The sequence below is a fragment of the Filicampus tigris genome, chromosome 6, assembly GCF_054856515.1.
Source record: "Filicampus tigris isolate MCC_2025a chromosome 6, RoL_Ftig_1.0, whole genome shotgun sequence".
Taxonomy (NCBI): domain Eukaryota; kingdom Metazoa; phylum Chordata; class Actinopteri; order Syngnathiformes; family Syngnathidae; genus Filicampus; species Filicampus tigris.
The window spans coordinates 16,181,530-16,205,155 of record NC_141222.1 but is presented as its reverse complement, the minus strand read 5'-3'; the positions used below and the strand labels follow the sequence as shown (position 1 = coordinate 16,205,155).

General features: G+C 41.9%; 1 protein-coding gene and 5 non-coding genes across 12 annotated transcripts in view; all 6 read right to left on the bottom strand.

The window, feature by feature from the left end:
* Nucleotides 1-23,626, bottom strand: part of prom1b (prominin 1 b) — a 28,448-nt gene that overhangs the window by 3,329 nt on the left and 1,493 nt on the right. For 4 of the 7 annotated variants that reach the window (XM_086033433.1, XM_086033432.1, XM_086033431.1 and 1 more), the window contains 24 exons: nucleotides 17,073-17,134; nucleotides 16,942-16,968; nucleotides 16,644-16,849; nucleotides 15,074-15,194; nucleotides 14,943-15,006; nucleotides 14,783-14,872; nucleotides 13,985-14,008; nucleotides 13,587-13,804; nucleotides 13,440-13,514; nucleotides 12,083-12,146; nucleotides 11,348-11,507; nucleotides 11,014-11,166; nucleotides 9,666-9,789; nucleotides 8,474-8,577; nucleotides 8,295-8,379; nucleotides 8,067-8,213; nucleotides 6,581-6,652; nucleotides 5,891-5,983; nucleotides 5,761-5,778; nucleotides 5,565-5,618; nucleotides 4,823-4,903; nucleotides 4,600-4,668; nucleotides 4,412-4,501; nucleotides 1,335-1,450 (listed from right to left, as the gene is read on the bottom strand). In XM_086033433.1, the coding sequence (XP_085889559.1) occupies nucleotides 1,335-1,450; nucleotides 4,412-4,501; nucleotides 4,600-4,668; nucleotides 4,823-4,903; nucleotides 5,565-5,618; nucleotides 5,761-5,778; nucleotides 5,891-5,983; nucleotides 6,581-6,652; nucleotides 8,067-8,213; nucleotides 8,295-8,379; nucleotides 8,474-8,577; nucleotides 9,666-9,789; nucleotides 11,014-11,166; nucleotides 11,348-11,507; nucleotides 12,083-12,146; nucleotides 13,440-13,514; nucleotides 13,587-13,804; nucleotides 13,985-14,008; nucleotides 14,783-14,872; nucleotides 14,943-15,006; nucleotides 15,074-15,194; nucleotides 16,644-16,849; nucleotides 16,942-16,968; nucleotides 17,073-17,134 (2,317 nt within the window). The remainder of the gene's footprint in view (nucleotides 1-1,334; nucleotides 1,451-4,411; nucleotides 4,502-4,599; nucleotides 4,669-4,822; nucleotides 4,904-5,564; nucleotides 5,619-5,760; nucleotides 5,779-5,890; nucleotides 5,984-6,580; nucleotides 6,653-8,066; nucleotides 8,214-8,294; nucleotides 8,380-8,473; nucleotides 8,578-9,665; nucleotides 9,790-11,013; nucleotides 11,167-11,347; nucleotides 11,508-12,082; nucleotides 12,147-13,439; nucleotides 13,515-13,586; nucleotides 13,805-13,984; nucleotides 14,009-14,782; nucleotides 14,873-14,942; nucleotides 15,007-15,073; nucleotides 15,195-16,643; nucleotides 16,850-16,941; nucleotides 16,969-17,072; nucleotides 17,135-23,626) is intronic. The other 3 variants (XM_086033434.1, XM_086033435.1, XM_086033436.1) reach the window with 3 other exon arrangements.
* On the bottom strand, nucleotides 1,733-1,803 carry trnag-gcc (transfer RNA glycine (anticodon GCC)). The gene has a single exon. It is a non-coding gene; the product is annotated as a tRNA-Gly (tRNA).
* Nucleotides 4,272-4,342, bottom strand: trnag-gcc (transfer RNA glycine (anticodon GCC)). Its single transcript has one exon. It is a non-coding gene; the product is annotated as a tRNA-Gly (tRNA).
* Nucleotides 6,094-6,164, bottom strand: trnag-gcc (transfer RNA glycine (anticodon GCC)). Its single transcript has one exon. It is a non-coding gene; the product is annotated as a tRNA-Gly (tRNA).
* On the bottom strand, nucleotides 6,256-6,326 carry trnag-gcc (transfer RNA glycine (anticodon GCC)). Its single transcript has one exon. It is a non-coding gene; the product is annotated as a tRNA-Gly (tRNA).
* On the bottom strand, nucleotides 6,461-6,531 carry trnag-gcc (transfer RNA glycine (anticodon GCC)). Its single transcript has one exon. It is a non-coding gene; the product is annotated as a tRNA-Gly (tRNA).

Here is a 23,626-nt window from a genome sequence, read left to right as displayed (position 1 = left end):
CCAGTCAAGAAGATCATCGGAAAGCATCAAAAGAAGGATTCATCCAAAAGAGATGACTTTAGATAATGAAGATGATGATGATGATGAAGGTAAAGATCCAAAGTGAAAGTGGGGAAAAAACGTGACAAGGAAAGAAGAGACAACAGTCAAAGTGCAACAAGCCATGGGTAAGTGGAGCTGTGGATAATAATGTGAATATGAAAAATGGTGATTACACAAATTAATGGTGATTAAAAAGAGAAGGAGAAGAGAAAATAAACCTTGGTTAATAATGTAGCAATACGCGCTGACATCTATTACAAGAGCTGTAAAAAAATATGGACCCTCACAAGGGCTGGACCGATAATTCAATATCAATATGTATCGCGATACACGTGATCGATATCAATCAAAAATGCCTTTGATTAAACGTTAGATAGAAATAAATTAGAAAACAAACCCGATCGCGGCATGGTGTGTGATATGGGTAGCGCACATCCGCCTCCAAACACGAAGAAGCTAAACCAATGAAGAAGCAGCTAACCCAACGGGGCATGCGTGCGGACTCGGCGGCTGTGCGCCATACTCGCGTCGAGCGAGCGGCGTAACGTCATTGAAATAAATTACCAGTTGACTCGGTACAACTCTTACAATAAAGGGATATTATGCATGATAACCCGATTAAACACCTCTGGATGGAGACGTGGTGTAGAAGTAAAGGAGTTCCCTCTTTGATATGCCTGCGCCAGTTAGCCATATCTGACCCTCGGCATGGCACTCAAGTTAAAATAAGGCAAGTAAAATATGAATGAACTATGGCGGTAATGAGTCCGCTAAAAAGAGAAAAGAAGTCCTAAGACGGTTGGTCAACAATAATGTATGCACTGCAAGAGAGTATTAAGTCGCTTACATTTTGTCACTTATGTCGACTGAAAATGACATCACAACTGCTCGGGGCTCAGGTAACGACCAATCACGGCTCAACTTCACAAAACAGGTCAGCCGTGATTGGTCGTTACCTGAGTCATTTTCAATTGGACAGAAGTGACAAAATGGCCGCCCCCTGAGATGGCTAAAAGGAGGTGGATTTTGCTGCTTAACTCATATTCCACAAACGCTATATTAATCAGAATGCCGTGTTTCAACTAGTGGGCATGCTGGGAACATATTCTTGAAAAAAAAAATATTTGGATTGATTTTGCTTTAATGTCCGTGTGAGTTTGAGCCCCGTGTTGGTTGCTGATAGAACTTGCGCTACCGGTAAATTCCTACCAGCCATGGTTTTCAAAGCTAAGCAGTCAAATGTTACAGCTCTTGTATTGGGGTGAGCAAAAGTAGGTGTTGTCTGGACTCACTCTTCAAAGACGTCCTCCGTGTCCATCCTTCGGTAGTATTTGGCCAGTTTGATGGAGATGATGATACTGGGGAGCAGGAGGATGCTGCAGAGTCCCAGTCCAAACCAGAACGTATTCTAGAAAAACAACAAAAGAGCACTTCTTATTCGTTGTGCAAACATTGCTTGCATTGGGCGTGAATCCAAAAATGCTCCTCCAGCATTACTTGTCAGTGGGCGTTTCTTGACATGTGAGTGTAACCAGATGTTCTGTATGCTACAGATGGATACCACTGGGTTTGGTTAAGCAGTGTTGATGTTACTTTCCCACAAAACTTAAATGAATAAAAATTCAAGCTTAACATCTGGCGTTCAGGTTAAGAGTTCCCACGTGTTTAAGGACCTAAATGAAAAAGATGTTGCATTGGCCGGGAATCGAACCCGGGCCTCCCGCGTGGCAGGCGAGAATTCTACCACTGAACCACCAATGCCTGTGAGAGAACAAGCCACTGCGAGAAGATGTAATGTAAATGAATTTAAAATTTCCTCCATTTACTCTGTCTCCAGTCATTTATAAAGGCCTAGACCAAACCGACGTCGGAGGTTGTGAAGCGTCTGATTGGTGTAGCGGCCACCGTCGTAGTGTCGTAACTCGTCACTAAGCGTCTCAGGGGCGTCGCCAGTCGTGACATTTGGTCACTGATTGGCTGTTAGCTAGCAAAATCAGCGCTCGGAGCACCAACGGGAAGTGACAAATGCGGATAAACAGTGAGCACGCCTTCGCTGCCTTAATCTTCTAACAAGTACACATACTTGTCAACTTGTACGTTTTCCCCGTATTTTATACGTTTTTTTGATCATTTCAAATTGTGTACGCCGTATAACAATTTTTGTACGGGGAAAAAAAATTTAAAACGCGTTTTTTGTGAGACCGATCCCGTCTTGCCCATTTCGGCTCTAATCCGGAGCGTCCGTTAGCGATTCCGACTGCAAACTTCGGCCGACTTTCACGAGCAAAGTCCCCCCCGTTCATCGTGAGCTAAGAATATAGCTGAATGCATTGTTTGCGTTTTTATAATCCGTCCCCGGCCAACAGCTTTCCGGTTGGATTTTTCTAACAATGAAAAATAGTGACTACCGCTGCCGATGGTATGGAAGGGTATTACATCTTTTGCAGGCGCAGAAGGTACTTTAATGGTCAGCGTCGCTGTCTGTCGTTGCAGTGTGTTTTTTCAGCGAGACGTGCCGACAGCTGGCAAGCATTTATTGAACAATAACATCTACAAAAATATCAATTAAACTATTATTTTTCAATATATAAAATGTGACTAATAACAAAATATCACTAATTTAAACCAAATGAGCCTGGGAATGGAGTAAAAGTAAGCGTACAGGATCGTATGAACTGTACATAATGTGAAGTAAAACGGAGAGGATCATTTGATTGGTACGATGTCTCCAGCTGACTCTATTTTAGAGTAGCAAGGTATGAATGTGGGTGCTCCTGTCAGAGAACACAGGCTCGCATTCCACTTGACACGTCTATTTATTGTGGTCTGCAACAACACAGGCAAAGAATAACCTAGCAACATCATCCAATGCACATCCATTACTTAATAATATGCCTAAACATTACAGCTCACTGTATTGCGCAATTAAACCAGGAACCACCAATTAAACAAGCCAAACAATACATACAATACACATTCACACGTTTCATCACTAGAATAGTTAGCATACTAGCCGAAATACCGAACTAAAGTTCATCTACGTGACATCACTCACGAGAACATATCTAGACTATTATGTACAAGCAGTTACCTGACACGAACCTAAATGATTAAACTCACCTTTTAACATTTACACACAAAAACAAACGTGGTGAAACGCGGGCAATCTGCAACTACTGAGTTTGCTGGCACGAACAAATTACTAGTTAGCTGTGTCGAAGGAGGAAAAAGAAAAGAAACCACGTCTCTCTCTATCGACACTTAGAGCTCGAGGAGCGTCCAATGCCTGCTCACAATGTGGGACATCTCAGTACTCCATCGAAACTCAATGAATTTATCAAATGCCAACAATTACTAATAATAAAACAACGTTAGATTTATAACATGAAGTATTTCTTAATAAAGCGTGTTTTACTCTGAATAACCTTTCACCACAATCTGATTCTAAAAGCCACGAAAAGTGACGTGAAGTCTTCAGTCGGCACGTAGACGACCGAAAGGCGATCCTCGCAAAAGTTGAGGTAATGTTCGTTATAACAACAGCCAGGGAGTGGTAATCACAGATGCAAAGAAATATATTACAGAAATAGTGTAACGAATGTGTTGTGGTCGAATTTGTGTCTTGCCAAGTTGTGTTGTTTCTGAGGTTACTGAACGCATCGCGCGGCTCCCTGAGTGGGAGGGCATGCGAGCGAGAGTAGCTGAGGAGGACGAAGAGGAGAGTCGTTGCTCTTTTTTGACTGAACGGTTGTCGTACTGTATTGGCGTCGGCTGCGGTCCACAGTAGCCGGTTGGACTAATAAAAACGTGATAATTAAACTAAGTCTATGTTCTTGGAAGACGCTACAACATAAGCGTGACGTCATCGGCAGTCGCGAAGGACCCGATCACATCTGCTACCCACGCCGGCTTGCTGCGGGCTGCGGGCCGGATCTAATGATAAAGAGATATAATCTCAGGTGCCGTAGAAAACCTTCTCGCGGGCCGAATGTGGCCCGCGGGCAATTGACTTTGACATGTGTGCCTTAAGAGGTTACTTGACATGTGGTTTGCTGGCTGCAGATTGATACTATTGGGTTCGGTGAAGCAGAGTTGATGTCACGTTCCCACAAAACACAATATATTTTAAATGAATAAAAAAGGAAGCAAAACCGCTGAGGGTCGGATGAATGGTTGCAACGTGCTTTGGGATCCAAACTAAAAAAAAAGAATTTTTAAAAAAAGGACGTTGCATTGGCCGGGAATCGAACCCGGGCCTCCCGCGTGGCAGGCGAGAATTCTACCACTGAACCACCAATGCATAGAAAGCTATTTTGAAATAGAGACATATAACGACAACGAAATGTACATGAGCAACGCAGTGACTTACCACTGAGTCTGCAATGAAGCTGCATGCGACAATCTCAATGCTATCCACAATGTTGCTGATGGGTTTACACTGAGCCACTTCTGCAGTCAGCTGCAGCAACAATCAAAACACATTACAGTACTAAACATTATCGCATTACTGTATTGTAAATCTGACTATACATTTGTAGCATGGAAGTCAATACTCACAGAGTTGTGAACCCAGTCTGTGTACTGTTTGAAGTACCCCACCAAGCTTTGGACATAGTTTTTGGTTTCCTGGACACATGCAACAAAAGCTAATTATAATTTTATGTTCCCTTAAAGAACAGCTTATTCATTTATTTATTGTTTCCTTAAAGAACAAGCTTCACCCTTTCGTTAAAAGGGCTCAAAATGCACTGGAGATTGTTTATTTTATTAATATGGGTACCTGCTTCACCACATATGAGGCATTGTTACTGATGAGGTACTCTGATGCGTCGATGGCACTCAGGATGTTGGTCACCTTCACCTAAATATCCATCCATCCATCATCCGAGCCACATTTAAAAATATGTTTACATGTAAAAAAAGAAAAAAAAGGAAAAATGAAAAATATAAATGAATACATGAAAAATAAACATAAAGTGAAAACAATGTAAATAATTGTGTGCAAAAAAGACAAAATAAATAGTAAAATAGCTTGAATGTAAACGTATGCAAAAAAGTAGTACACTTAAATGACAAAAAATACCAATAAAATAAAATGTATGTATGTAAAATAAAATAAAAACAGTGTATATATAAAATGTAAAAATGGTGAAATGTATACAATTTCAATTTAAATTGAAAATAAAATATGAAACCAAAAAAACATGTTAAGAAAGTTCAATGATAATATAAATGCAAAAGAGTAACATGAGCGTAAAAGCTAATTATAATATACGCAACATGTAAAAAACCTAAAAGTTACATATAAGTAACCTGAAAAATAAAAATGAAATGTAAAATATAAATGTAAAAACGGTATGTAAAAAAAAAAAAATGTGTAAAACATGTAAATATGTATGTATGAAAAATAAAAAGGTAAAATTAAAAGAAAATGAAAAATGACGTATAATGGTCAATATTACAGTGTATTTAATAAAATGCAAAATACAAATAAAATAGAAACGTCAAGTCAAGTGCCTCACCGGCAGGTCACTGGAGGTTTTCTGCAGCTGCTTTATGCTTTGACTCATGGTGCTCTGCACAATGACACAAAAACACTTGTTACACTAATGTAAAGTGAAGTTCCTGAATACTCATGAACAAGTTCACAGGCCACAACGCCACATCACCACAGCACTGCTACAATATAAACCCAACAACCACTGTGACCGTGCTTACCCTGGCACGGACATATTTCTGCCACAGTGAACGAGAGGAGAGAAAGAGTGAGGAAATGCCAAATGTAGTGACTTGTGTATAACAATAATAGAAATGTGTGTTGCATGTGTGTATGTTGCATGAAATATACCATGGATTGCTCCATGGGGACCACCAGTTCTCTGTGAATCTGTCGGATGCTGCTGGCGTGACCTTTCAGTGCGTTCTCCAGAGCGCCACGTGGCTGCAAATACACACAAACAGAAATAAATACAGAGGAAAGCAAAACATATGGAGTCAAGGTAACGCTTTCCACATGTTTGGAGGTGCTGAAAAAAAGAAAAAAAGTCCCTTTGCATTGGCCGGGAATCGAACCCGGGCCTCCCGCGTGGCAGGCGAGAATTCTACCACTGAACCACCAATGCATAAAGAAACATTAATTGCTGACCACATTTGGAGCAGATGAAAAAAAGAAAATTCTATACTTAAAAAAAAAAAAGAAGAAGAAAAGCAAATTGCATTGGCCGGGAATCGAACCCGGGCCTCCCGCGTGGCAGGCGAGAATTCTACCACTGAACCACCAATGCATGTACAGTAGGGTAGTTTATATTCATCTCAACTAACAAGTTGGTCAGCTGTCCACGGAGCAGCTGAAAAAAACGAAGACAATTCTAAACTAACTTGAAAAAAAAAAAAAGAAAAAAAAAGAAGAAAAGCAAGTTGCATTGGCCGGGAATCGAACCCGGGCCTCCCGCGTGGCAGGCGAGAATTCTACCACTGAACCACCAATGCATGAAAAGGCCTCCCCAAAAAACAGAAGTTTTCATTCCCGTCAACTCACAAGTTGGTCAGCCTGTCCCTCCAGGTCAGTAGCGAAGGTCAGAAGGTCCACAAGCGTGATTCCCTTATTCACCTTGAAAATATAAACCTCATGTCAAGTTCATAACTTTATTTCAGTGATCTTAGTGTTTCTTTTTTTATTTGTGAGTGGAAATAAAGCAGAAACACTCAAGTTAAGGTGTTACATATATATTCTAATCTAGTCTAATTATCTGACTGGCTGTTTTACTAATTAACTAATGAACTGATTGAAAAATCAACTGACTCACTAGGTAAGTAACTAACTCACCTGACCAACTGATTGACTGTCTGACTAATTAACTAAAATGGTGTTGACTGTCTGACTAATTAACTAAAATGGTGGATCTCTGCGGGCGGCACGGTGATAGACTAGTTAACACGTCTGCCTCACAGTGAAGAGGTCATGGGTTTGAATCCGGCCCCGACCTTTCCGTGTGAGGTTTGCATGGTCTCCCTTTGCCTGCGGTTTTCTCCGGGTACTCAGGTTTCCTCCCCATTCCAAAAACATGCATGGTAGGTTAAGTGGACACCCTGAATTACTCCAATGTGCGATTGTGAGCGTTAATGTTTGTTTGTCTCTGTGTGATTTGCAATTGGCTGGCAACCAGTTCAGGGTGTACCCCGCCTGGTGCCCAAAGACAGCTGGGATAGACTCCAGCACACCCACGACCCTTGCGCAGATAAGCGGATTGGATAATGGATGGATGGATTGTGCATCGCTGCCATCTTTTGACGACTGTGCCTCATTGCAAGTCTTCCTAAGGTTACCCTCCTCTGCCACTCCCAGTGGCACCCCCCGTGAAACGCTGATGGACAAAGCAATTTGATAAATGACTAACAGACAAACTGAGTGAGTGATTACCACCTGGGGCTGAATGATTTTAGGAAAGGCATGAACTGTGATTTTTCTGACATGGATTTGAATTTGGATTCAGTTCACGATTTTCTTCAAATCAAGCTTCAGTGGTATAGGCAGTCCTTTTTCAATTTTTTTAAAAATGGCTTCAGCTTCTCCATCTTTACATGTTCTGTCTTCTTTGGCAGTGTTATTACATGCTTAACTCCGTGTCCGCCTTTAATGATAAGGATAATTGATAGAAGTTTAACTGATTTGCTGCTACGGAGGCGTGTATTAGTTATTTAGAGGAGATTATCGGCACAGCGTAGCTCGTAGTTCCTATTGGCTTGACACCTTGTGTTGGCAAACGGCTGGGATATGGTTGACTGTGTGACGTGGTTGCTTTTTAACCAGCTCGGAGCTGATCGGTTAGTGTCAACAGTGCGCTTTAAAAAAAAAAAAAAAATTGCTTCGACGATGACAAAACCCTGTTATCTAAGGTCAGCATTTTCAATCCTAAAACGATAATTCATTCCGGCCTACAAACCGCTGAGCTAAGTTACTGACTACCGAATAAACTTGTAACTTCCAATCTAGCAGTCAATCAATAGTATCAATGTCATGCCACCTCAGCCAGGTATGCTTCGTAATCGATGATGCCGATGCCCGCGTTGGCAAAGTTGATGAGGTTGTCCCTGCCCGCCTGCTCCAGCAGCGTGATGTCCTGCAGGTCCACCTGCACGCTCTCAAACACTTTGGCCAGGTCCTTGTTGTACTGATGACAGACACGCATAACATACAATTGATAATAAATAAGACTTATCAGGAGCGAGTCACATTTCAACCGGACACTTACCACTGTCCTGTTGAGGAAGGAGTTGATGTTGAACATGGTCTCCAGCTGCAAAGCATGATACAGGCCGTTGTTATCGTAGCACTCCCTAAAAAACAAATAAAAAAAACAACACAACAACATCAGTTTCAGATCAAAAATGTCGACTATATACACTTTTGAAAAGATTATTGTGCCTTTACCTGTACATGCTGCCCAAGGTTAAGTCAATGTTTGGGTTCTGAAACAGCATTCCAGGAAGGAAGTTCTTCTTGGCTGGATGGACCAGGAAAGGTGTGTCTATGATCTAAACACACATACAGGTATAATCACAGTGAAACCACTTATTTTGGTGTATAGTGAACCCTCCCTAGTCGCTTTTGAATAGAGACCGGGCCAGACCATGCATAGTGAAAATGCACATTAAGTGACTTCCATTATACTTTGTAAATGCTTTAAAAAAAACAAAAACATCTTTTGAGGTGATCTTTGGGAGTGAGAGATGTTACAATCAGAATAGCTTTACTATCATTTTAACACAGGGTGCAACGAAATAAAACAAACACATTCAGTCAGTCTGAGAAACATAGAAAAACTGACCAATGAGAATACAGAACAGGAGTCCGCCAGGCTGCCTTTTACAGCGCCCGTTTTCAAAGATGAAAAGAAAATATAAGGGAGGGGGGAAAAAAACAACAACCCAATACTGAGCTCCTGTTAGGGGAGCAGAGTTTGGATAAAAAAACCCAGAAAACATCAACAATAGGCATACATTAATACACAACAGAGTAGCACATGGAGTTGGGTGGTGGCTTCGAGGGGTAACATTAAATCCAACGCGCAGAGAGCAGACTTTGCGGCCAACAGGGTCGCCACCACATCCCACTCTGCACGTGCACCATAATCAGAAGGAAGGAGGGTTTTGCGGGGAAAGCCAACAAGGCGTTAATAGATAGGGTTGTGTATATTGCATTTGCGTGATCATATGCATGTTTATACGTGAGTCTGTGTCCTTTGTCCCAGCGGCACTGTCAATAGGTGAAGACCCAAACCACCTCCTCTGCATAGAGATGACTTTTCTAGACATAGATGGCTTCTTGTACACCTCTTTCAGGGTTGTCGTTTCACTAACCGCACTGGGCAACAAAAGCAGCACCCTATTGTTGACCCCCCCCCAGAAGGCATAAATGGACAGACTTGACAACGAAAAATTAGAACTGATGAAGCCTTTTGGATTAAAGGAAGTTAGAAAACTTCAGTTGCATTGACTCAAACGACACTGATGAGTTGTCACAATCGTCCTTAAAAAAATAATGTACATTAAGTTCATTGACTCTCACCATATGAATGAATGAACGCAGACAGGAAGCAGTAAAAAGCGTTTGTGGACCGTACCTGGAACAGCTGCCGGCTGGCCAGCGGCTCGCACAGCATCTTCTCCACGTTGCCCCCGACGACAAACAACGTAGTAACGATGGCCATCAGCACCCAGGCGAAGATGAAGGAGAAGCTCACACCGCTGTCATAGACCCCAAAATACAAGACATCATCATTCATGCGTGGCCTCAGATTGCAAAGTTGGCACTAAAACACATACAGGAGGTGCAAGTCATAAGTCCGTCTCAATTCTTAACCTGGCTTCGAGTAAATCCTTACTGTGGCAAAAATCAAAAAAGTCAATCCGCTCGAGCCATGTTAACGTTTTTTTCCCAATGACTCAGAAATACAATACTAAAAAACAAAATAAAATAAAATAAATCGCATGGCCACACAGCATGTTGAACAGAAAACTGGCTTCTAATGAGCACACGGTGTTGTGATTATAATTCTAAACATCATCATATTAAGGTAAATGCATATAAATAGATTAACAATGCTTACCAACAAGTGGACTCATACCCTATGGCTATTGTTTTTTTTTTTTTTACCCTATTGCTATTGGATTGATTAACGGCCAACCTAAATCTGTCCAGTAGATGGCAGTAATCTACCCTCTAACATTCTTATCAAGGACCAATGAGCCGCTGTATTGTACAAACACTAAATTGTTTTACAGTCTGTAAATCCAACAGTAAAACGTGTAATCTAAACAGAACATCAGTCATTGAGATAATGACGCGTGTGGGGAGTTAGGACCCGATGGCAAGTGTCTCATGGCCCTGCCGGAGCCCGAAGGGGCAATGTGGGTCCCTCTTCCCATGCGCAACCCACCTGTTGGCGGGGCCAAGGTGAGGAAAGATGAGCAGGTGTGGGCATCTGGGGACTCTGAGGCTGGCTCTACGATCTCTGGGATTGAGGTCTCCCAAGGTGGTTAAAAAGCACCACGGTGGCAGGGTCCCGGTAGTGAGAGCTACCCACAGTTCCTAAATGATCTGGATGTTGTGGGACTGTCCTGCTTGACAAACCCCTACAACATTGTGCATCCGTGCTACCTCCTGGTGGGCCGTTAAGCAACCACAATATAGGAAAACGTGCACCAGAGTGCCGTCAACTCTTCGCCCTGCGTTGAACACCAAGAAAACTAAGTGCAGTGTGAATAGGCCATAAGTTTGTCACTCAGTCTCAGATTGAAGACACATTGGCAGATTGTAAACAGAGTCATGTGTGGACTACAAACAACCAAGGTGCGGTTTGTGATATTTGTGGAAAAATGATGTGGAGTGGTAAGTCGGACGCCAGTCAAGTCATGTAATTCAAATACCCAACCTCTGTCGGACCGCAACGTCTATTTTTTCATACGTACGCCATCAGCAGGTTCCCGCCCGTGTTGGACATACAGCCGCGGGTCGTTGGCGTGGCCTGCTTGTCATAGCCGCATGTGCCACAAAGCAGGCCCAGGATGTTGAAGGACAGGATGAGGACCACCATGCACAGAACCGCCACACAGCCAATCCACCTGTAGAAAAGGTTTAAATCCACCAGGGGTGGGCAAACTTGTTTCCACGGGGTACTGGAGGCTAACCCAGATTTGGAGTGAAAGGTGGACTACACCATGGATTGGGACACTCCTCTCAACTCAAATGGCTGGGTGTCCCAATATTCCATTACTCTATATTTTTGTCAAAACTAAAGCAAACCTGTAGAAGTCGATCTGGTCAATCTGCGCATAGTAAGACTCAATGTTCTTCTGCCCCTGATTGAGGAAGACAGTGAAGTTGGCCAGTGACGCCTCCACTGGAAACATTTTGGCGAAACCGTTGATCTCAGAGCCGATTTTATCAAGCATCCCTTTCACTCCTAAAAATATAAAAAACCCACATCAAACCCCACACAATCAATACGCGATACATCAACAATGATCATTCAGTTTAATCTAGGAAGTTTCAAAAGAAACACTCACGAGGTAACGCTGCAGTTTAGTAGTCCGAAAGAAGGGTGTAAAACAATAAGACAGTTGTTAATAGTCGTACAGTAAACCCCCGACAATATCGCAGATTTTTATGGGACTGAATTTGTTGCACAGCATCAGCGTAGTACCGCGTTCTACCACAACCTGCAGGGCAGCACTGAGTTCTACTGGATGTAGATGCAGCAAGAGAGAAGCAAGCAAGAAGAGGCAGAGCAAGCCCCAGAAATATTCATTGTTCCCATAAAACCGAGAATATGTTTATGCCTGTGAGTAATGTTCTATGGTATTTTTGTATGTGTTGCTGCATCATTGGTGTTAAAGTAGCAGTAGCAGTAGCAGTAGTATGGCCTCTCCTTATAAGCAATTTTCACCAATAGTCAGATTTGGAACGTATCCTCAGTAATAGGATATTCACTGTACACACAATATTCACTGTACACACAAACACAAGCACTTTGTGTACCTCCTATAATGTTTTTGGTTTGCTCCTTGACCAGCTTTGGTGTGTCATTGAAGGACGAGTAGCCCTAAACGTGGAAGGAAGAGAAAAATGCGTGAGAAACTAAAAATGAGTTATAAAATCATTCTTGAAAGACTACATTGTCTTTCAATGTGTTTGTCTTAAAAACATTGACGGTCAGTTCAACTCAAAGTGCGATTCAAAATTCAAAATTTCAAAATCATTTTTTGGATCACAGATGAAATGAAATCATCTTGACCGTTTACGAAAACATTTGTGTTAAGTTAACTTACTACTGCTGTTTATTAAAAAATCGTACATTAGGTTCACTGAAAAATTGAAACGGCCGTCTATTTATACATTAACGCGTATATTGAGTACACCTTTAAAAACTATTGTCTTTGATGTTTCCAAAAACTCATGTTGGGGTTTTTGAGAAACTGGATGAAATGTCTTTGATGTTTACAAAAATGAATGTTTAAAAAAAACAAACATGTTAGGCTCATTGAAAACTAATGCGAGGAGTAGGCTAAATACAAATCATGCTAGCAGTTTGGAAACTGCTAACTCACGCTTTAATTGCCTTGTCTTATGTTTACAAAAAAACGGGATATGTTCGTTTAAACTGCCTATGATGTTTAAATGAAACTTGTATGTTAGATTTGTTACACACTAAATTGTCTTTGATTTTGTGAAAAAAAGTGTATGGCCTAGATAGACCAAAAAGACGCTGGCCAACAGTGACAGACGCTTACCCCCTGTGGCGTCCGGCCGGCTGTCGGCACGTCACGCTGGGGGAATACACCGCAACGACAGACAGCGACGCTGACCATTGAAGTACCTTCTGCGCATGCATAAGATGTAATACCCTTCCATACCATTGGCGGCGGTAGTCACCATTTCTCATGGTTAGAAAAATCCAACCAGAACGCTGTTGGCCGGCGGCAGATTATAAAAACGTAAACAATACATTCAGCTATATTCTTCGCTCACGATCAACTCCCACGAGAGGTAAACCATCACGTTCTTGACACGGTATTGTGAAATACTTAAATTGTCATCCCTCGCTCTTGTACTCGTAAGAAGATTAAGGCAGCGGCGGCGCGCTCACTGTTTTTCCGCATTTGTCACTTCCCGTTGGTGCTCTGAGCGCTGATTTGCTAGCTAACAGCCAATCAGAGTGGCCAAATGTAACGACTGGCGATTGAACATGCGTAACTGCCCCCAAGACGCTGACAGACGGGTTACGACACTACGACGGTGGCCACTACATTAAACAGACGGCGCATTCAGACGCCACGACGCTTCACGACCTCCGACGTCGGTTTGGTCAATCAGGGCCTTTAAGTGGGTTACAGACCTTCTGTATAATGTTGCTTAGGTCTGTCTGAAGGACCGTGTGGACATTCTCCAAGGCGTAGTCGACATCCGGGAGCTGCAACAAGACAAAAGTGTTCATCAATTGATCTCACGTTCATTTAATTTTGAAACATCGCTGAGGGGCCACCTTTGAGAAATCAGCGTTGACGCCCAGCTGGAAAAGCGTGGAGCGGATGGCGTTGCAGCTCGGCGATACGGCGCCGTTGGTGCAGGCCGGGTCGGACAAGGTGTTGGACAGTGACGCTCGCTCTGTGGACAGACTGTTCCTGAGCCTGTCTGTGCCTTCTTGGAGGATTTGCAGTGACGAGCTGACGTTCTCCAGGGCCTCCTTTGTCTCACGCATGGCTGCAAACCAACACGTTTTCCTCAGAAATACATTTTAACCACCAAAAGTAATAATAAATGGACGAAAACAACCACAAGAAGAACAAATACAAACACTAAACACAGTCACAAGAACCGGTTCATAACACTTCCACTGACACTTCTAGTCACAAACACAAAACCAGAACATTTTCTTGTTACCTTTGATTGCATTCTCAACTTTAACTTTAGAAGAGTTAGGTGAAAAAAAGAGGGAAATAGATATTTTTAACACATGAAAACAAGAATATGATGATTTACGCAACATGCGTCATATATGGCTTTTTTCCCCAATGGTTTTGCGACAAAATAAAGTAGCGGTTCTCAAACTGCGGCTGTGGCACTGTACCCGGTCGAATCGTACCGTTAACTGAATAGGATAGTTGCCTAAGTCATATTTTAACATTTTCGGAAAACAAAACAAGTTTTAGCAAGCACATTGGTGTTTTTTAAATGTCTTGGGCAATTATGCTTTATTGCATTGTATCATATTGACTCGTATCGCATTAAATTGTAGCATAGCGTATTGCATCGTACAAAACCGCATCAAATAATATATTGTGTAGTATCGTATCAAATCGTATTGTATTTCTAGAATATCGGATGAAATGATTTTGTATCCTGTGGTATTTCATTCTATCCTATTGAATCGAATAGGATTGAAGCTTATCGCATTGCTCTGGATTTTCTTGTATTTAATCAGACCAGACTGAATTGTATCACATTGGTTTTGTAGTATCAAATCGTAGCATTTTTCTCTGTGTGAGATGGAATTATTTTTATTGTATTGTGTAGTTTCAGATGTTATCGTATCCAATTAAATTGTGTCACATCGTAATGTATTTGATTGGATCAGCTCAAATTGTATTGCGTTTTGCTGTATCGTATTATAGTATACGCAATCTCAGCAAGCTATCTGAAAACTCAATTTTAAAGGAAGGCTAATGAGCAAGGATGTACCTCCTGCCATGCGCAGGGCCGTGTCCAGGGATGGAACCACTTCCTTCTCCAGCTGACTGTGAATCCGCCCGCCCAGCAAAGGTCCAATGTCTACCACAATAATACAGTTAAAGTTAAATTTTAGGGGGCTATTCATAAAATGTACAGTAAAGCCACTTACTGTCGAGTTCGGACAGGACTTTATTTTTGGCGGTCGTAAATTGCGCTGTCATGTATTCAATTTGCTGCAAGAAAGTGACAAAAAGTGAATTTTGGCTTCTTTGTGCAACTTGAAGTGAATAAGTTGCTTACCGCGGGTGTGTTGTTGGCAAACGTCTTCAAGTCTCTGAAGTTAGTGTTAATGAACCGCCGAGTGCTCTTGATGTGGGAGCTCATGTTGTGGTTCGCTGCGTAGGCCACGAGTACCCCCAGACTGACACATACAGTACACATATCATTTGATTGATTTTTAAAATTTAAATACAAAAAAAAAATGAAAACAAAGGGAGGTTAAATTAAGTCTTGGCTGTAACCTTGCTTCTCCAACACAGGGAAGCAAAAGGAAGGTAACGTTATTCATGTTTTTTTTTTAATGTTATTTAAATAAAAAAATATGAATGGAAGAAAAAATGTAAATGATACAGGTGATGTGGCAGCTATGATTGAGGCCCATGAAGTCTCCCTAGCAACAAGCATCTGGACAGTCATGATGGTACTTGATGAATTCTGAGAGCAACGGGTGACAGGAAATTACAATTGCGCCTGATAAATTCTCGCAACAAACATTTTGGGCTTTTGCGATGAAACCTTATTAATTTTGTCAGGCAACAAGCATCAACACTCCTATCATAGAGTTCAATGAGAACTTAGCCTGTCAACAAGTGTTCAACCAGTTATGATCGTGAACTCTACTTAGCAACAAATAGTGGGGCAGTTATAATTTAGCCCAATGAATTATTCCTAGCAACAAGTGGTTGAACAGTTACAATTGAGCCCTCTGAATTCTGCCTAGCAACAAGTGGCTGTCCATTTATAATCAAGCCATATGAACTCCGCCTACAACAGGTGCCTAGGAAGTTATAATCAAGCCTAATGAATTCTGTCTGGTAACAAGTGGAGAGTTCGTTGTGCGTCAGTGAATTCGTCCAAGCAACAAGTGGCCAGGCAGTTATAATCGAGCCTTATGAAATACCAGAGATGGACATTCCGCCTTTGTGACGGACCTGTCCATCTATCCGCCTATGACGCACGTCCATTTTACAGGCGATAAACGATAGACGGGAAACTTGAAAAAATAGTCGGACTAAGCATCGGCGGAAGATGCATTTTTCCCATCTTTGTCAGGGTCTTCAATCCTGTTCCGCGAGGGCTGGTTTCCTGTATGTTTTCCATCTCGCAATGCTGCAACACACTTGATTTAAAGAGATGGAAAACATCCAGCGTACCCAGGCTGCACATAGAAGGCGATAAACGGGAAATTTTAATAAAACGCCCACCTCTGCGAAATACGTCTTTCAAAAATAGTGGTGGGGAAGTTATGATTGAGCCCGTTTGATTCTGCCGAGCAACAAGTGGTTGGGCAGTTATTAATTGAGCCCTATTAATTCTGCCTAGTAAGACATGACTCGGCATTTGTAAATGAGCCCTTTGAATTCTGCCTAGCAAAAACTGGAAGGGCAGCTAAAATCGAGCCTTATGAATTCTACCTAGCAACAAGTGACGGGGCTGATATAATCGAGCCTAGTAAAATCTGCCTAGTGGTGGTGCAGTTATAATTGAACCTATTGAATGAGGAAAACTATCCACCCCAAAAAATCTTATTTTTTTCAAATCTATGGTTCATTGCTGTGTTAGCAAGCTCAAATGGTTTTGTGGTCCTCACATGATGAAGATGGTGGTGGCAATGAGTGTGGCGGTGAAGAAGCCTCGTCGGCAGTCTGCGTTTTTCCTTTGTCTCTGGTGCATCTCTCCGCCGCAATTCTCGCAGCAACGACAAACGCAGAAGCACATGCCCAACACGGGGACCAGGACCACGAACAAGACGCCGATGGTCGCGCACACCAGGAACCCCAGCTCATAGTAGGCCCCCTGTTAAGTGGGCGGGGATACAACACCTGTCAGTCACCCTTTTCAACCAATCAGGTTTGTTATACTGAAGTTCAACGTTATGAGGGGCGTACCTCGAGCAGGACGACGACGTTGTCTGGCTGAATCGTGTATGATAAAGAGATGAAGGAAAAAAATGGTAATATCAATCATTAAACTGTGACATGTTATCGCATAGCTGTACAAAATGAAATAGTGGACAAACCTTTCTCCATTCTTCAAGTTTGATTCCTCCCATATTTTGCTGAATGACTTTAACAATCAGATCTGAAAAGGAAAAAAAAAAAACTCGGTTTGGGTGATTTTTAAATTTGGGTCACAATTGAATTCTGCTCGACAAAACTTTAAAAATACACGTTCAAACTGTGAATAAGCAACTACCTTATCTTTTAATCACATTTATTTGATCATTTTGTTAAATAATAATACAATTCCTTGATTCCTTAAATTCATTATGCTTATTATATGGGATATATAGTAGTATGCAGTGCTGCCTTGAGGTTACCAAAAATGTTTTGCAAATTTTTTGCCCTTTTATATAAATCCTCAAAGTGATCATTAAACGTCACATTTGGCTCACATTAGATTGCGAAGGCATAAAATCTTGGTCCCCCTTTGTAATTAAGTACCAGCACAGGACATGGGTTCTTAGACCTTTTCGCACATCCTGTTATGATATACTGAGGCGCTCACTCGATTTTGCGTCGATCGGTAAAACTGGTGTCAAGCAGCGGTGGGAGTAAGTCACATAAGGCACATGACTCAAGTCCCACATCTCAGGTGTAAAGGGCTACGTTTTTTTTTTTCCAATGAAATTTACTCTCGGGGCAGCATGGTGAACAATTGGTTAGCACGTCCGCCTCACAGTTCAGAGGTCGTGGATTCGATCCCGGCTCCAGCCTCCCTGTGTGGAGTTTGCATGTTCTCCCCGTGCCTGCGTGGGTTTTCTCTGGGTACTCCGGTTTCCTCCCACATTCCAAAAACTTGCATGGTAGGTTGATTGGACACTCTAAATTGCCCCTAGGTGTGATTGTGAGTACGAATGTTTGTTTGTCTCTGTGTGCCCTGCGATTGGCTGGCAACCAATTCAGGGTGTCCCACGCCTACTGCCCGAACACAGCTGGGATAGGCTCCAGCACGGCCGCGACCCTTGTGAGGAGAAGCGGTATAGATAATGGATGGGACTCATTCTCCAAAATGGTTGTTTCCAACCAAAATGTCCAACTCGCTGTTCAGTTGTGGGCTTGGGTCCTTGAGACTCCTTTGTGCGTTCTGTTTTGATAGCCATGTCCACCCAATTTGGTGTCAATAGGAGAAACCGATACTTGGGCCAAGTAAGAAGATTATGCTGAATCTGGTTAAACACACTGTTTACAGGAATCCTGTGGCGTGGTGGGGGGATGGATCAAGTCTGCAGATATATCGCAAGTGAGTCACATCGGCACCACCTGTTTGTTTTTTTTCACAGCTTCTTAGTTAGCATTAGCCGAAGAGGGCAGCTAAGCTTAGACAGCTTAGTTCAGTGACCCAGTAAGAGGGGAGGATAGATGCTGCATACGAAAGGAGCGAGGAGGAGGCGAGAGGGCTCAACTAGTGTCGCAATTACACACGCGAACAATTAAACAAAACTTCAAAATTACAATTCTGTTTAATAATTCAGAAAAACACATCGATTCATTTGACATTTAAAAATCCTTTCCTTCACAGGTCTGACGCCCTTCTGCTGCCAAAGCTCCCCGCCCTCCCACTGCTGTGTGAGGCAACAGGTCTCTAATGATTGAAGCAAATAAATGGCCCCCGGTGTCTTCCAGTAAAGTGTAAATATAGTCTGGCACAATCCTTGGCGCTGACCCGCTCGGGCAGATTAACCGAAGATGTTGTGCAGACATTGTGCAACCCGACGTGGCATCTCTTGTGACCTTAGACCCACCTCATCTTACATACTCAAGAAGCAAAATGAATAATTCGTGATAGGGCTGTACAATATATTGAAAAAAAAAAAAATATCGATATCGTGATAATGGCCGATGCAATATGCATATCGCAAAGACATGCTATCAATTTCTTATGGAATTGTATGCTTTTATCTGAGTTCGACCTGTCAGATGCACACTTAAATGTGCATCGCCACCCAATAGTCGGACATCTAGGGGAATTACAATCAATTAGCTAAGAACACACTGAGCTTGCTTATTTTGCTGCATGAAAAACATGTACTTCTTTCATTAGATCAGTGTTTCTCAACATTTATTGAGTCAGGTCACACACATATACATATATATACTGTACATATATATATATATATATATATTGTACATATATACTGTACATATCTATCTATCTATCTATATATATATATATATATATATATATACATACACACAAATATACATATATATCTCGGTTGTAAAAGTATAAGTAATAAAATAAATGCCGCAAACCACTCCCCCACTGCGCCTGCACTCTCCAACCAATCACAGTCATGAAGTCAGACAGACAAAACAAGAATGACCCATTTTGTGTGGCTCGCACAAGTGTGTGTGTGTACTGTATAAATACGTATGTTTGACAATGCCATCTGCACTAGTCGCAGTTTCAGCATGTTAGCGTTAGCTCTGTGAATGCTAATCCTCTAATCTATTTTGTGTGTGTGTGTGTGTGTATGTGTGCATATGTTTATCACACAAGTGAAAAGATTCCAAAATATGCCTTTGCTGCAAACCAAACCTTCATACAGATTCGAAGGGTGTGGGCGTTGAGCGTCAATGTGTCTTCAGAGAAACTTAATACAGTGATGTCTTGATTTTGGGGGTTCTATTTTCTTTCCCAGCGCAAGTCTAGCGCAATGTGGAGACTAACTGTGCGCGTAGGTGGAGTTTTCTTTATGTTGGTATTTTCGTAGAGCGGGACAGTTCGATTTGAGCCGTTGTGGGAGTGAACAAAGTCGAATTGATTCCCAGGCAATTGAAGCGGCTCCCCTCATTCCCTTTAAATTCAGCGCAAGTGAGGAGTGCAGTCTTCATGGCGAAAGCAAGCTGAGTCCTTGCAGGAGATCGGAGCATGCAAAGTACGTTTATAACAAACTGCCAGAAGATCTCCTTGATGTAAAGTTGGCCGCTGTCAAATGGGCACTTGGAGACCGCCTTTCACTTGATTGTGCGTCTGTGTGTGACAACCCCCCACTACCACCCCCCCATACACATAAGAGTGATAAATCAAAAAGTAACGAATTAAACATTTTGCGCATCATGAGTTAATGCTGTGCCCGCTTTGGCCACCAGAAGGCATTCATGAAAAACACCAGGACTTCTTCATGCACTGGTAGTGAAAGTAACTCAGAAAGATGCCGTAATATTAGTATTTTTATTACAGGATAAAGAATATACGCCTGTCAAATTTGCTATATTCTCTGTCTACATGTGTTGCTCCACCTTTGTGTTCAAATCATCATTCCATCTAAAACCGCAACCAGCAATGCTAACTGTTAGCATGTCATTGTTGTTTTCCATTATTATTTATTGGTGTTACAGCAGGGAGGGATGGAAAACCTGCAGGACAGGTGCCCTCGAGGACCGGAGTTGGTGACCCCTGCTTTAATGCTTTTGATGTTTTATGTACAGCACTTTGAATTGTCTTGTACATGAAATGTGCTATACAAATAAACTTGCCTTGCCGAATAAAAGAAAGAAATTGGTTTGGTCATGGACTTTCCCCAAAAGTGTTATGCTTATCTTTCATAAATGTGGGGATCAAATTGCATTAAAATGTACAAAAAAATCTAATACTATAGATCTTGCATGGCCCAGGAGGGTTAGTCATCTCTGACAAGGTTACTATAGCATAAATAATTAAACTAAAACGAATTACACATTTTCATGAAGAGAATAAAACCAAAAAAACAAAAGCTAACTGAAACTACAGCTTATAGGCATAAAATGAACTAATAATAGAGCAAAAATGAGCTCCGTTTCCATCCATTATCTATACCGCTAGCCTCACAAGGATCACGGGCGTGCTGAGCCTATCCCAGCTGTCTTTGGGCAGTAGGCGGGGGACACCCTGAACTGGTTGCCAGCCAATCGCAGGGCACACAGAGACAAACATCCGCACTCACAATCACACCTAGGGGCAATTTAGAGTATCCAATCAACTTACCATGCATGTGTTTGGAATGTGGGAGGAAACCGGAGTACCCGGAGAAAACCCACGCAGGCACGGGGAGAACATGCAAACTCCACACAGGGAGGCCGGAGCCGGGATCGAACCCACGACCTTTGAACTGTGAGGCGGACGTGCTAACCAGTCGCCCTTCATATATATATATAGTTTGTTTTTATTTTGCTTCAACTTTTGCTTTTTTGTTTTAATTTAGTTCGTTTTAATTTGTTTTTAGAGATTTTCATTTTTTTGAAAATGCTTCGTTTTAGTTATTTTTTTATTAGTTTTAGTTTTGGCTTTAGTCCGCCTCACAGTTCAGAGGTCGTGGGTTCAATCCCGGCCCGGGCCTCCCTGTGGAGAGTTTGCATGTTCTCCTCGTGCCTGCGTGGGTTTTCTCCGGGTACTCCAGTTTCCTCCCACATTCCAAAAACATGCATGGTAGGTTGATTGGACACTCTAAATTGCCCCTAGGTGTGATTGTGAGGGCGGATGTTTGTCTTTGTGTGCCCTGCGATTGGCTGGCAACCAATTCAGGGTGTCCCCCGCCTACTGCCCGAAGACAGCTGGGATAGGCTCCAGCACGCCCCGCGACCCTTGTGAGGATAATCGACATAGATAATGGATGGATGGATATATATATATAAAGTATTATAATCCTGCTCCTGACCAACACCAATATGGATGTACAGTATATGTATTGATCTGCCCAACAACTCCACAGGTGAAGACCGCCTGTGTTATCCTCAGGGTGGAAGGTTCCTGGCCATGGCAGCATATGGTCTTGCTGGATTAAAGTTTTACGCAGTGATGCAGGTGACTTAGGAAAGCCTACCCTAATCGCTGATCTGTTAATTGATTAGCCAGCTCCGCTGGCCTAACCCCGCGCACCAAAAATGGCAGCGTCTTAAAGGCTTCCAATCCTATTGCATTGCGATAACACACGTGACCACTCACATACACACTAACTGATAACAGGAGACAGCTTTGAACGTGGCGTGACTAAAAATTCATCTACGAGGATTCCACCCGGCAGCCCGTCGTTGACTTCACACCTGTCGTGTGACAACAACAACAAGAACGCGATTGTCGGCTCTTGATTCGCTACTCACATTAATCTGATCATAACATTGGTTTATGGGCTCAACATCACTAGAGCACACATTTGTTCTGGTGCTCACTCAGCAGTGCCCCACCATCAACATGAAATTGGATGGACATGTCTATCATAACAAGATTCACGAAAAAGTCTCATGCCTGAAATTAAACAGGAATTCAGACATTTTTTTTGAATCGGACATTTTGGGGGAAAATTTCACAAAAAAACAGCAAGAAAAGCATGAAAAATTAGCTCCCAGCACTAGTTTCACTGATCAACACGAAATTGGATGGACATTTTTATCATAACAGGATGCACGAAAAAGTCACAAAGTATGCTAGAAACTGAATAGCAAATAAGACATTTTGGTTAGAAGTACCCGTTTTGATGGCAAATTTCATGAAAAAAGACCCTGGAAATTATGAATATGCCCAAATTTGACACAATATTTGGTGGTACACAAAAAGTCTTAATGATCCATGGGTGAAATTGAACAGGAAGTTGCCCGTTTTGGTGTGAAGCAGTCATTTTGGGCTCGTATTTCATGAAAAAAAAGACTCTGGAACGCGCGAAAAAAATTGCTCCCAACACTAGTTCACCCATTAACACAAAAGTGTGTGGATATGTCTAGCATAAAAAAAGTTTCAAGAACCGGTGACTGAATTCCAACAAGAAGTCGGACATTTTGTTTTGAGGCAGCTTTCGAAGGCCGTATTCATCACCATTCATCACTGCTCGCAGGTTAAGTTTTTATAGTTTTAAATGTACAAAAAAACAACAACTAAAAGATAAAAAAGCAGATTATTTTTTCGTGATTAGAATGCCAAATTTTAGTTATTTAACTGGATTCCTGAACAGAAATTGAGTATTAATGGTTGAATGCTAATTCATTCCTGTTGAAAATGGTCAAACCACAAGAGCTCGTTGGGAAGTGAAAGAAACCGCATGATGTCACTCTAGGATGCTATCTCTTTCTTAAGACAGGTGGTCTAATGCATTTATGAAGCACCGCATAGGTACTAGCGAAGAGTGTATGAAAAATAACATATACTGTGTTTAAAATACTTTGACACCTGCGTTCGTGAACATATTTTAACCGAATGTACCAATAAAATGGAACTAATGACCAGTATGTCATGCGTATTATCTACGGTGTGTAAACAGCATCAGTGTGTAAATAGCATATGCTCTTTGATGGTGCACATTTGGACTTTGTTGTTTAGCTAGTCCCACATGCCACCTGGACTGTGTGTGTGAGGTCCTCCATGTCTTTACCAGCTACACTAGTGGATCAAATATTAGAAACAGCTCTCGATTAAATGACAATGTCAATCAAAAGTAGGCACTGTTATCTTGTGTTAAGGCAAAATTCATCTATTGTATGCAGAAGGGTTGAAAAAGTAATTAATAGCGACAAAGCATTAGCTAATTTGGCAACACTGTGCCATGTTGTTTGTATAAGCAGTGCACATCAGCAGGGATAGGTTTTGAACTACGTAAGCAGC